Here is a 13,691-nt window from a genome sequence, read left to right on the forward strand (position 1 = left end):
TTATCTGTATGGACGTGTTCCCACACGGGTATAAACACCTATCTGCATATCATGTGCATATCTATAGTGGACATTGAGCAGGCACACATTCTCTAGCTACTAAGGGATCCCAGCTTCCCAGCTCAGTGGGAGCGCCTTGCCTGTCCCACCACATCCCAGAGCGGGCTGGGACTCATCAACAAGGGTACAAAGGCCGGCCTCCCTTGGCTGAAGGTAGAACCAACTGAAAGGTGCAATTCATGCTCCAGCGCCTCCTAGGGGATCAGGATGAAATTCAACTCTAGCGGAGACCAATCCTTGCTCAGCTCCCTCCCTGCCCCGTTGTTCACTTCCTCTTTACACCGGAAGTCCTCCCTGGCGTATCACATGCTCCTGAACCCCTGTCTCAGGCTCTGCTCTAGGCAGCCTGGGCTAAAACAGTACTTTTATATAAGTGCATGTGTGTATATGCAAATATATGTGTACACACATTTGTATGTGCATGTGCCGATATACAAGGAAATCTAGGAGCATCTGGGAGGGAAGGTAAGATGGAGGAAGAAGACTGATTTTATACGGTGGAGGATAGATGTCTCAGAGAGTACAAGAGACCTGCTTTAAAATTGAAAATTAAAAGATGCTTTAGATGTAAATGTATTTTTTTTATTAAATCAGAAAAAGAGATACAGTATACATGATATCAGTCAGTCATATGCTACTTTGAATTACATTTTAATAGACTCATGGTCCTATTTACTCCTCTGTACATATATTAAAAAAACCTCGGGTATTTGAATCATCTTCCAAAATTTTTTATTAACTGGGGTTATGGGGAGGGTTTTATCAGAAAACATCCTGAGAACATTAGGAAATTACAGACAGACTTGAGATAAGTGTCAGACAGAACAGATGAAGCAAGCCCCTCCGCCATCTGAGAAGCATTAATAATGTAAAATTGCAGAGACCAAATCTTTGTTAGGGCTACAGGATGCAGGATTAAAATGGAGACCTCAGTGCCCCCTTGTGTTGCAAAGTAAATTTGCAACTTTATTTGTTCTGCTTTTTTTTTTTTTTTTTTTTTTTTTTTTTTTTTAAAGTTGTGATCCTTGCCCTCCCTGAGCTTCAGAAAGCAATTGTTTTCCCAAATCATTTCAAACCCTCTGCGGTCAATCTTTTCCCTTCTCATCAATAACTTTCAAGGACCCTATTCGAAAAGCAACCCTTGTTCATTCCCTTTTCATTCCCCACACATTCCATTGCAGGAAATTGGCGACCTCCCCGCCACGGAGCCCATGTTGTCCCTCCTCGCGGTGTAACTTAAAGGCATTTTTGTCTCTCCTCTCCGAGCTTAGAGCATGAGCACGTATTTCCTACAAAGCTTAATTCCTTCCGGCAAGCATTCTTCTGCAACTTACTTGCCACTGCCATTTTTCATAACTTACCCAGAATGCATTCCTCCACCCCCGCCACCCCCTGCCTGGCCACCATCAAGTCTTCGGACCTGACTGGTTCACCTGCTAAACCATCTTGACAGCTGTTTACCGGAAAAGATTGGATCAGAGACGTAAATAATACACCTCAATATACAACAGCTCAGGCTTAATTTGTAGGCAGAATTTCATTTGATGGCCATTAGAAGAAAACTATGTACATGGAGTGGGCTCGGGGAGGAAATGGAGTAGGGAGAAGACATCTTGCTGGCAGGACAACTTGGTGGGAACTGTAGTGATTTGTTTACTTGGATTTGCCAACTGGTCCGATGGATACAGGGTCTGTTTGCACTTGGGCGTCCAACATCCGCTTTGGTCCCTGGAGAAAAATATAAAGAAGTTGCACCCCAATGAAAGTCTGAAATATCAAGAGCAACGACTGCCATGTGTTTCACACTTTCTCCGTGCCAGGACTTGTGCTACATAAATATACCCCTTGCATGTGTGGTGGATAAAAGAATGGTCTCCGACCAGATGCTGGAGTGCAATGCCCCATTCTATCACTTTCTAGCCTTGTGACGTCTTGGAGGAATTACTTCACCCTTTCAACTCAGTTTCTTCATCTTTCCAATGGGGGAGACACAACTTATCTCAGAGAGTTGCTCCAAGGTAAAGCGAGTTCCCCCTCTGGCCCCATGAGGCGTGGACTTTGGGGATCAGAGGCATTCACACCACCCTTGTCCTGCCTGCTGTCTCAGGACTGCACTTCACGGCGTACAACCAGCCAAACCAAACCCACCCTCCTCTGGTCCTCTCACCAGCCCAGTGAGGCGGGCAGTGATTATTAACCCAGTTTTACAGATGTGAAAACAGGCTCTAAGGTAAGTCAGGACAAGCTAATGTAGCGATGGACGGGCCCCCTGTAGGTCACCTGCTTTCCAGGCTCCAGCCTGGGCCCTGTCACTCTTCCCAAGAGCTGGGTGGGGTAACCGAGCTAATTGTCCCCAGCCTCGGTTCAGCCTGTGCCCAGTGGAGAGGGCCGAAGAGGACAGGTAGGGGACTCCAGGGGAATTAAGAATAGGCCCTATCTTCTTTCCAATCTCTGTTGATTCCTCTGTAAAAACTGCACATCGGCCTGCACGGAATCCTAGCACTACATGAAGGAGTCAGGGACCCAGGACGGTGGGAGAGATGAGGGCGCCATCAAGTGGGTGATTCTTGGGCAAGAGGGGGCGGGAACCTACTCCGTCTCCAATCGGAGCTCCATGTTGATCAAATAGATATGCTTCTATAGACACATTTATGTGTGTACACACACGCACGTGCACACACACACACAAAGTTTCTAACAGTTTCTTTGTCAACTGAGTCCCTCTGCTCAAAAGCCAAATGCTTGCAAACAGCGAAACTTGATGAGTTCTAAAGGCTTCCTTCCACTTCTTTTCAGATGCTCCATGAAATGCCAAGGGGGCTGTTTCCTGTTAGAATCCAGGCAGCAGGTTGGAAAGAGAGGGCAGTAAGGAGCTGAGCAGAGAGGACCTCACCCGGAGGGTAAAGATCAAGCCGGGATCGGTGGGTAATGAATTTGGGAACTGACAAGGGCAGATGGTCTTGGGCAAGGAGAGAGGGAGGCGGCATGCGGACGGAGGGAGAATGAATTGTAGGGGAAGGAGTCCCATGGTGGGTTTAAGGTGAGAGCCATGTGGGCCGATGTTCTAAATTTGCTGGGGGTGAGGCTCCGGTCCACACACAAGGTCCCGGAGTATTTGCCGGGGAAATGATAGCGTCCCCTACGGAACTCCTGCTTCCTATCAGGTGCTGGACCCCGCAGGGCATACATTCATTTTATTCCACAGGAACCCTAGAAGGTTGCTGTCATTATCACCTCAGCTTTGCATGGGGAAAACCAAGGCTCAGAGGGGTTAAGTGACTAACCCAAGGTCACACAGCTAGAAAGTAGTAGGTCTAGGGCCCCAATGAAGCTGTCCAACTTCACGGCACAGGCTCCTCGGCACTGCTCTGTTCTTTCCACTGTCCTATGTGCTCTTTGGTCATTTCTGGACTTCTCAGCTCTGGCCCCACTCTGACAGATATTCAGGGACCGGGCTCCCCCACAGATATTCAGGGACCGGGCTCCCCCACAGATATTCAGGGACCGGGACAATCAGGAACGATCAATTGGCTTAGGGCAGTTTGTTTCATATACCTGCCCCATCTTTATCACAACCTGAAGGGTTAACTCCAGCCCCGTGGCTGTTCTGTGCACTATGGGTCATTTAGCAACATCCCTGGTCTCTACCCGCAATGTCTCAGGAGCGCCTACTCCCAGTGGTGACCACCAAAAGGGTCTCTGGACATTGCCAAATGTCCCCTGCATATAAAATCAAAGGTTCAGGACTATTGGATGAGCTCCATCCTGTTAGATCCAGGGATTTCATGGGTAGGAGACATGCAGAGAACACTCCATGAGCCTCTGACCAAAAAATAAAAGAAAATAAATAAAATAAACCCCAGAAAACCACCAGAAACCACCAAGAAAGTAAGGAACTGACCGGGCCCGTGAGCTCAGAATCTTTCCAGAACAGCACCCTCCCCACGCAGTATGCCACCCCAGGCACTGTGGCTTGGCAGGGAATGGTTCCACCAGAACTTTGGGCAGAAAAAAATGCATGGTCAGTTTGGAAATGTCTAGAAAAGTGTGATAAGGGTTTTTCTCCTCTCCAAGGAACTGGAGCAGAGAATGGAGACAAATTTTCCAGCAAAACCACTCAAAGCATGATCAGTCTTTTTGATGGTCAGTCTCTGGTCTTCACCACCTCTTAAAAACCGGAGAGGGCTTTACACCAGAGGCTTGGGAAGAGGAGAGAGGCTTTGTACCAGGGCCTCCCATTTCCAAACAGCCTCCAACCGTGACTTCTAGCCCTACCTCACACTGAAGTTCTGTACCCACACTCAGACACACAGGCCAGAGGGAAATACCATGGCATTCATCCATAAAATAAACATGGGGCCTGAGATTCTGTATTTCTAACAGGTTCCCGGAGATGCTGTTTAGAGACCAAACTTGGGTCCAGGGGAACCGTCATGCTCCCCCACCTCCATCGATCAGAGGTCACCAACACCTACAGATATTCGGATGTTCAGGTTAACCCCAGTTAACTCCAGACCCACAGCTACTGTCAGTGTGATTTCCTTGTCCTGCCCTCTGGGCTCCAGCCACATCCCCATGGGTCCTGGTATGACATCACCTGTGTCTACTCCTAGTGGCTGCTTGACCACCTTGTTTATCTCTCGATTAATGACCTTCAGACTCTGCTCATGGGCCAGGATTTATATTATCCCAAATAGAAGACAACATTTACTAGTGCCATATGTCACCCCATGCATTCCTTCCTTCATTCAGCAAACCCTTCTTGAGTGTCTGCTGTGCTCTAGCCACCGTGCTGGGGAGGACAGCACGTCCGCCCGTGACAGCGCAGGCACTGCTCTCCTAAAGCTACCAGGCTAGGGAGGAGAGAGAGAACCAAATACACACACACAAATAACCCAGACGTTAACTAACTCTTGAGTGTCTGGTCTCCGCTCACTGTGGACTAGACCTCTCTGCAAAGAAGGAGCTAATTTTTAGTCACCTCTGTATACCCACCACCCAAGGTCAGGTTCAGAGCAGTTTCCTGATTTAAACACTTCAAGGCTCCCTTTGGCCACAGAGGAACACTGATGCTCTTTATCATCAGCTGTCCTAGCCAGCCTTGCCTCTGTGCTCCCACGCTCTCTTCCCGCCAGGCTGAATTTCACTCTCTCCATTGCCTGGAACACGCTGGGCCTTCAGGCCTCCCCTTGCCTTCTCCTCCACAGGCTAATTAGAGGCCCCACCTTAGAGGTCATCTCCCCGGGGAAGCCTTCCTTGATACTCCTTTCAACCCAGGGCGGGGCCACATCCTCGCACTCAGGCTCCCTCCGTCCTGCCTTCTGCCCCCCTGCTCTTTGCAGGCTCAGTATCCCTGCCCCCATTCATCTGCACCTGAGTGTCCCCCCGAATGGTGATGCCTCTGCCCGCTCTGCTCTCCAGGCCTAGCCCAGCACCTGGCATACAGCAGGTGCTCCATCCATATGTCTTTGACAAAGGTCTAGGCCAGTCCCGCCTTGAAGGCGGGAACCACACTCCTGGCCCAAGAGCCTAGAAAGAAGATAGGAACAATCCACCTACCAGGCCCTTAAAGAAGCCCCCGAGAGACTGCCGCCGTTTCTCCTGTCTCTTTTGGGACTTGTCCCCATTCTGCAGCGAGGTCACCTGCCCCACGGCCGGTTCCACGCACTGGATGGGTTCTTTGGCTTCCTGCTTGTTGTTCTTCAGCTTGTTCCCCTCGGCTGCCACCTTCTTGTCCTTGGAGGAGCCCTCTTTGCCCTTCTGGCCTGCTCCAGCCTGCTCCGGCTCAGGGGATGCGATGGCCTTCTCCACTGAGTCTGCCGTCTACAGCAAGTTCAAACAAAATGCATGTTTAGGAGCTGTAAGACAACGCTCGATAGCAGGGGAATACGTATGTCAAAACAAAGGTGTTGAAATATTGGATGGGGTCTACGTTCTCATGAGTCCTGGGTGAAATGAAAAAAAAATAAGAAAAAGGTGCAAATACTTATGATGGTTCAAGGTCCCGGTAGGAGACATTTATTTGTTTATCTAATAATCAATTTATTTATGCTTTCCTAGCAAGCATTCTTCTCTCCTTCTTCTGGGACGAGAACTTGGGTTTTTCTTGGAGAACCACCCTTCTCTCTCCTTTCACTGTGGTTCAGACAAATGAATTCCACCCCTGGACAAAGGCACTTGACTCAGGCTGGCCAATCAGAGCCTTGGACGTGATCGGGCTGCTGGGATTGGTTCAGGATGGCTGAACACGGATAAAAACTGAGCTAATCTCAGAACCTTACTAAATCAACCAAGAGAGAGGTCTGTCCACCCTCCATTGGATTTGAAACTGTGAAGATAGCCTGGAGTTTCAGAGCCCACACCATTTCCAGGAAAAGTCTTCTTGAAAAGAAAGCAGTAGAGAGAAAAGCAGAGCTGAGAGATGAAGAGACAGAGAGGGAGAAAGAATCCAGGTGCTGATGCCATCACATATGCCCCTGGATCTAGCTGTTCCTGAAGCTGTTCCTTTTGTGCTTAAGCCAGGTTTGAGAGGGTTTCTCCCACTTAAAACCACATGTGATTCTTTTCTAGGGGATGCCTAATGTTTTCTTCATGGTTATGTCTACCTTCATTTCTGGCGTGAAACTGTTCTTTCGTTTATAAAACAGTGGTGAGAGAAGATAAATGTTTTATTTTAGGTTTTGAATGTACATCTTTCATGCTGAAGAGAAATTTTTGCCGTCCTACTTGGTTCCTGTAGTTTGGAAGGATGAAGCTGTAAAATCCAAAATTCGAGAAAATTCTAGGTAAATGACAGATAACAAAATATCTGTAAAGTAAAAGCCTTCTCCCCATAATTTACTTGAACTGAAATTAATACAGGGGCCAGACAGATGATAGAAAAACATGACAGAGGCTAGGGGTAAGAATAATCACCTAGAGATCTTATATCCCCAGTTGGGAAAGCAACATAAGAAATATTTCTCTAGTGTAAGAAAAACACCAGTTCAAGCAATGCTGGCTTTGACGTTGGGGAGTAAATTGGAGTGGCGGGGAGGATCTTGGTGAATTGTCACGTGCCGTGTCCAAAGGGGCAACAGCTTCTCAGACCCAGCCAAGACACTATGTAGGATCCTAGCCCCAGGGCTGCCAAGTCTTCTATCTTCCGCATAGAAACTTGAAAACAGCCACAACACCAGGACCCCCATGGGCCACATTTGACCTGCCGAATACATGTTTACAACTTCTGATTGGTAAAAGTGATCGATTGTTCCCGAGTGAAAAAGTTCTTGGACAAAGTTGCAGTTTGACGGAGAAAGCAGTAAGCCGAGAACCGTCATTTCTCATCAGTATCGATATACCCCTTAGAAATAAGCAAGAAGACAGAAGATTCCCTGGTCCGAAAAGGCTCCCGAGGGCAGAGTTTCCTTGGAGAAAGGAAGCATCGAACACGGAGTCACCCCAAAAAGCTGTCCTGCCACCAGTGACTCTGAGTATTTCCGTCGGACCCCGGCTGCCAAAGTTGTAGCAAATGCGAAGTAAGATACAGATGCCCAGCTGCAACAGAGAGCCGAGAGCAGACACCCCCGTAGGCTGAGACAGAAACTCCCACCACGAGGCTCTTCAGAAAGACCACAGACCATTTGAACACCCTGTTGACTGTTTTTGTTGCATAGAAGATGATAAGACCCAGTTATTGGCTAAGGGCTTAGTGTTTGGCATCAAAACGACAACGACAACGACAACAAACAGGATGTGGTGCTGACTCCTCGCTGTACGACCTGGAATAAATCACTGGCTCTCTCAGCTTCCTCATCCGTGTGGGAGTAACAAAAGAAATCCTACCTCCCGGTGGTCTAAGGATTACAGTAGCCCGTCACGGAAAGCCTGTGTCACATGGTGTCTGGCCCATGGGAAAGGCCAAACATCCGGGGACCAGTCTTCTCATTTTGTCTGGGAGAGAGGGGGTTCCGGGACATGCAACTTAATTTTAAAACCACAAAGCCCCGGGCAAACTGGGAAGCGTCTGTCATCCTGACCCAACATTGCCCACCGAGATTCTCTCTGACACATTCTTTCTGCGTGGATCCGAGAGCCAGATACAGATGAAGGACTCAGGAAATCCTTGTTCAGTCTCCAGATGTGCCTCTCCAGCCTTGTCTCCGATCCTTCTCCCCTCTGTTCCTTGTGCTCCAGGCACATGGCCTCCTCTTCTTCCTTGAACAAGCTATTCTCAAAGAGGGGCTTCATGTTTGCTGTTCGCAGGGTTTGACAGGATGGCTGCTTCTTTGCTGTCACGTCTCAGCTCAGACGTCGCCTCCTTGGAGACGCAGTCCCTGTTTAGACGGTCTGAAGAAGGCCGACCCCTGTCTGACAAAACACTGCTGTGTTTTCTTTATGTTTGCCTTAATCTTGGGGATTTCTTGGCTCATTTGAGAGTGCTCTGCCCGCCTCCCTCTGCTGGAAGGGGAGCTCCAGAGAACAAAACTCTTCTGTCTTCCATGGCTTTATTCCCAGCACCTCGTCTGACACATAGTAAGTCTCCACCAAAATGGGTTGAATGAATGGCCGGCAACTCGCCCTCCAGATGTTTCTACACTGTTTCCCTCAGCAAATCACTGTGAGGTGGGGAGGGAGACGTGCCCACACATCAATAACTTTCACAGGACATTGATTTTTTTTTTTTTTTCCAGGAGGGGAGCTTTCAATGGATCAGCTCCATTTACCGCAGGGTTACACCATGCTATTAGGCTTAAATGTTCTTCTTAATGGCTTAGAAAGTAACTTCCGAAAATAACAGATGTTGGTTCCTTATATTCAGAGTAAGCTAAGAATCTAAACTCTGTGATGAATGGTTTGTCATTAAATGCATATGATTTAAAATCTTTACTTGGGATTTGACTCTCTCAGAATTTATAACAAAAGTTACTCTCATCCAAATCATCTGGGTATGTCCTCCCTCCCTTAGAACCCAGCGGTGCTGGCAGGAAGTTGGAGGACAGGGTCATGGGGACACCCCATTTGATTCAGACCTTGGAAGCATACCCAGACCAGGAGGTGCCTGCGGCTTCTTCTCCTGGAATCATCAACCAAGACTCTCATAACCCTGAGAAGGCAACTTGGAAAGGAGCAGAGAATGTCTCTTCCCACCCCCAAAATTCAACTAGGCATTTATCATGTCTCCAAGATTACACATCCGTCTCCTCAAGTCTGGATCCAGGGACCTCTGATGGATTCTCAGAGCACTCCTAGGTGAGTGTACATAGAATGAGGTTTCTAGCTTACTCAGATTTGTACTGACTTCACTTAGGTTTTACAATCGCTAAGATGATTGGCCTAACTGTTTCACATCCAGATCCTAGACAAAATGTACAATTATATTTAAATATTTCATATTGAATAAAGTAAATTTATCATACTTCCAAGGTAGTCAACTTCAGGATTTTTGGTTCCGAAGTGGTCTAGAGAATGAGTTTGGGGGCAGGCATAGTCATAAGTTGAAAATGAAAAACAAAAATAATTTGAATGTAGCAAAAAGCAATATATTCCCTGGTGAAATATATGGGCTAATCCAACTATTATGGAAATAGAAATATAATAAATTATTTATAGTCATTGCTGTCCATTTGTGTGTGTGGGATATGAACAATACACTAGGGGGTAATTTCCTATCAGTGGCACAGGAGTCATAGTAACAAAATGATAGCAACAGCTATGGCTTCATATGTTGAAGCCTTAACCCCCAGTGTGAGCGTAGCTGGAGTAAGAAAGTAATTAAGGTTAATTGACGTCAGAAGAATGGTGCCCTCATCCAATAGGATTAGCGTCCTTCTAAGAGCTGCCATATGAGGACATAGCAGACAGCAGCTGTTGGAAAGCCAGGAAGAGAGCTCTCCTTGCCAGGAACCATGCTACCATCCTGATCTTGGATTTTCCAGTCTCCAAAACCGTGAGAAAACAAATGTCTGTTGTTAAACCTTTGAGCCGGTGGTAGTTTGTACAGTAGCCCACACGGCTTCACATAGCAACTAACACTTACTGAGTCCCCAGTACTAGGACTGTTTACACGGGTAGACTCATCTAAGTATGACAATGCCACGAGGCAGTACTTTTCCTAGCTCCATTGTAGAGATGAGGAAACTGAGGCACGGAGAGATTTGGTAAGTTGTTTTTAGTCACACAGCTAAAAAGTAGCAGAGCCAGGATTCGAACGCAGGTGGTCTGAGCCTGCAAATCATGTTCTTAACCAGTTCTCTGTATCGCAAACATCAGTAGACTATTTGGGGACATTTTTGTGGAGGTATGTTTTTAAGTTAGTTAAGGCACTGGTCACAAAATAGGGTGTCGAACGTGAGATGATCCCATTTAAAAAAAAAAAAGATACATGTAGTTATAAAAATGTCATAGTTATGTTTCTTCTAGAATGGAGAAAATCATGGAAAAAAAACATGTAAGCCCATGTCTTTCACCCAATTTTTTTTTTTCCCAAGAAAGAGCTCCTACTCTATGCCAGGCACTATGCAATGTGATAGAAAAATAAAAGAGGCTCCTCGCTTGCCCCACAGATGCTCCAGACACAGAAAGGAAGGGGTAGAGGAGACGCAACTAATAGACAAAGGACTTATTACAATGTATGATAAAGTCTATGAAGTAAGAGAACAAGATGCAATGATGATGGGCGGAAATAGAACATCTCTTTGAGGAGGTGACATTTAGGCCAAGACTTGAAGGATAGGAAGGGAAGAGGGAAAAGCATGAGTTAAATGAAATAGCCGAGAAATTCTAGCTTGTTCATGCATGTATCCGCAGACCCCGAGATAGTGCCTGGTATACAGCAGGTGCTTAACCTAGAGATGGTAAATGAGTTGTCTGCGGCTGAGAATTGCATTGGCAACGAAGCTGGAAAGAAGTGAGAACATGCAAGCTAAACCCACCACCGAACAGAGTTGACGGGTCACTTACTTGATAGCTGGAGTCTTTCCCATTTATTTCTTCTGAGTGGGTGATCCCTCCATCCCCTTTCACTGACTAAAATAACAAACAGACAATGACCTTTCAGCTACCAGGAGCACAGCAACATGGGGAATGCAAGGGGAGTTCTGAAATGCATGACCTCAGTCATTCATGGTTGAGATTCAGGGTCAAGACAAATGGAGGACCAGCTAGAAATGTATTACTCATAAGATACACAATTTCCATGTGGCTTGTAACCAGAGGCCGATTATATTCAAGTGTTGGCTTCCCCAAATAACAACAACAATGGAAGTCTTAAACCCTGTGATTAGGTAATTCTGGGGTAAAGAAATGATGACCAAATGTTGGTGTTGGAACCAGGAGGCGGTGGGACGTGTTGCGTGAGTGAACAAGTGAACCGTTGGTAGCCTTCTGTTGGTAACATTTAGGTGGTAGATATTTCCCTGTGGGTTTTCCCCTCGCAGACAGATGGGGTTTATTGAATATCCCATTTTTCATTTTTAGTGGCTCTGTGGCCCGTGGCATCAGTGATAAGGCTGGATCACAGCTTTGGCTCCTGAAAGCACAGGCTCAGTGAGGGGTTCTCAAACCGTGATCCCAGGGCCACAGCCTCAGCATCCCTTGGGAGTTTGTTAGAAATACCAATTCTTGAGAACCACGGAGTGGGGGCGGGGGGAGGCGGTGAGCAACAAGCCCTCCAGGTGATTCTGAAGCACACTGGAGTCTGAACATCACTTCTTCAAGCTAATCGGCATAGACAAATGCAGACCCATACTGGGGCCCGGAGTCTCAGCTGTGGATTCCGTAATGCTCTGGGCCTGACGCTTGATAAAGCACCTAAGAACTCTGGTAATGAATTGCCCAGTTCTTCTCGGGTTTAATGCCCATATATTTGGTCACTGCTTATCGTCTCCTCCTCCCCTGCTGGAGGCAGGGGGTGTAGGAAACAGGGGGTAAGCAATGTGGGGCAAACAGGAAGACTTCAACTCCCACTGCTACGATCTCAGCTGTTCTGCCAGCAGGTGGCAAGAACCTGTAACACCTGCATCAAGAACAGTTAACAACATCAAAGGCACTCAAATAATTTTTTGATTGATTAATATTATATGTCTCTGTAATCTGACGTATGGTACTCATATTAGTAAAGATAATGAAAATTATTATTCATGAAAGCTAACTTTTAGTGAAGTGCTTACTAAAGGTTAGGCAGGGTGCCAAATGAGATAATAACCCTCACTAGTTCATTTATTCCTCATGCAGAACCTTAAGATCGAGGAATAATTTTATTTGCCTCATTTTACAGGCAAGAAAATGGAAGCTCAGAGAAACCAGCGTGGGTCATGGAACCAGCAGGTGAGGGAGTCAGGATCTGACACCAGGCAATGACTCCATATTCCATCCTCTTAACCGCCTCCCCGTACCGTTCCTCCGAGGTAGGGAGGCACCGTTCAATTACACACGTTTCACTGAGCACCTACTATGAAGTCCCCTAATTAGGAAAGATAATAAGGGCTTGGATAAGATGGAGGTTGATAAATCTCAAATAGGGAGGTTTGTGGAACATGCCCATCCCCAGAGGTCGACCACGCTCGTCTTTAAATACTACTTGGTGCTGCTAAGATTCAGAAGTCTTGACTAGGACTGTCAATGGTTTGACACAGTATGGCAATTTCTAGGTCTTTTCCTGCCTCTAAACCAACCTTTACAAAGCCTGGCATAGGGTAGAACCTTGATACATGCTTCTTGATTGGTTAGGAATGGAAGGAATCTTTCTCCTGCCTGAACCCCTGGCGTCTGGAAGTTCCATGTGCTTTTCTTAGGAACATCACTGTCATGGGCTTCACCCAGCTGTTCAGCCCAGAGGCAAATAAGGATCTCTGGGTCCTCTTCACACACTTTAGATCCATTTAGATGGAGAGTGGTTTTTTCTTCCCCTGGGTCTTCTGCATTGTTCTACAAGGGCCAGTCTTGCTGGAGAACATTTAGAAAAAGAGATTGACTCTCTTGGTTACTATTTCTCTCCCTGTAACCAGCTCGGTCCGCCTCCTCATTGCATCCAAAGGTTTTGCCATTTTGGGATTTCCCTGGCCTCCAGAATTCAGGCTGCCGTTAAGAGCCCTTCCTACCCAAACACATTCCCCAGTGTCCTTTAGAATATGGTGTCACAGCCTCATTAGCTGGCCTTTGGGGAATGCTGAATGGCAAAACCAGCCAAACAAACAATGTTGGTTTTTTAAGCAAAATCTGAATGGAGATTAGGAGGCATGCACGGCCCCACCTGCGAGAGAGAGAGAGAGAGAGAGAGAGAGAGAGAGAGAGAGAGAGATTTTTAACTTCCCGTTAGTGGTTTCAATTTGATTATCTGTTAGGTCCTCCGCCAGTTTAGGGTTTAAATCTGCTTTCTTGCCCTCCCTTTCTTTGCTAGCCCTTGGGGGAGAATTTAGATTGAATCAAAAGTCTTCCTTGGCAACAGTGGATCGAGGTTAAGATCCTGACAACGGTCCCTCCGGCTGTCAGGGAGATTATTGCAAAGAAGTTCAACTCCTTCCTCTTTAAAAAAGAGACTATCTCAAGCTTTTCTATGATTTTCCTCTGTTATTCATTTTGAGGCATAGAAAGCCATATATATGCAAAGGTGACTGCGTGCTGAGTTTAGACTAAGGGTCTTACAAGTCCCT

The 13,691-nt window shown here is 46.7% G+C and overlaps 1 protein-coding gene across 1 annotated transcript in view; it reads right to left on the minus strand.

The window, feature by feature from the left end:
• Positions 1-775: 775 nt before the first annotated feature.
• The window catches only part of BCAS1 (brain enriched myelin associated protein 1), an 85,030-nt gene continuing 72,114 nt past the window's right edge, over positions 776-13,691 (minus strand). Inside the window, exons 11-13 of the mRNA XM_040637870.1 lie at positions 11,002-11,067; positions 5,620-5,883; positions 776-1,788 (exon numbers count right to left, since the gene is read on the minus strand). Of these exons, the coding sequence (XP_040493804.1) occupies positions 1,714-1,788; positions 5,620-5,883; positions 11,002-11,067 (405 nt within the window). The 3' untranslated portion in view covers positions 776-1,713. The remainder of the gene's footprint in view (positions 1,789-5,619; positions 5,884-11,001; positions 11,068-13,691) is intronic.

The sequence above is a fragment of the Ursus maritimus genome, unplaced genomic scaffold (assembly GCF_017311325.1).
Source record: "Ursus maritimus isolate PB19 unplaced genomic scaffold, ASM1731132v1 scaffold_22, whole genome shotgun sequence".
In the NCBI taxonomy this organism is placed as follows: Eukaryota; Metazoa; Chordata; class Mammalia; order Carnivora; family Ursidae; genus Ursus; species Ursus maritimus.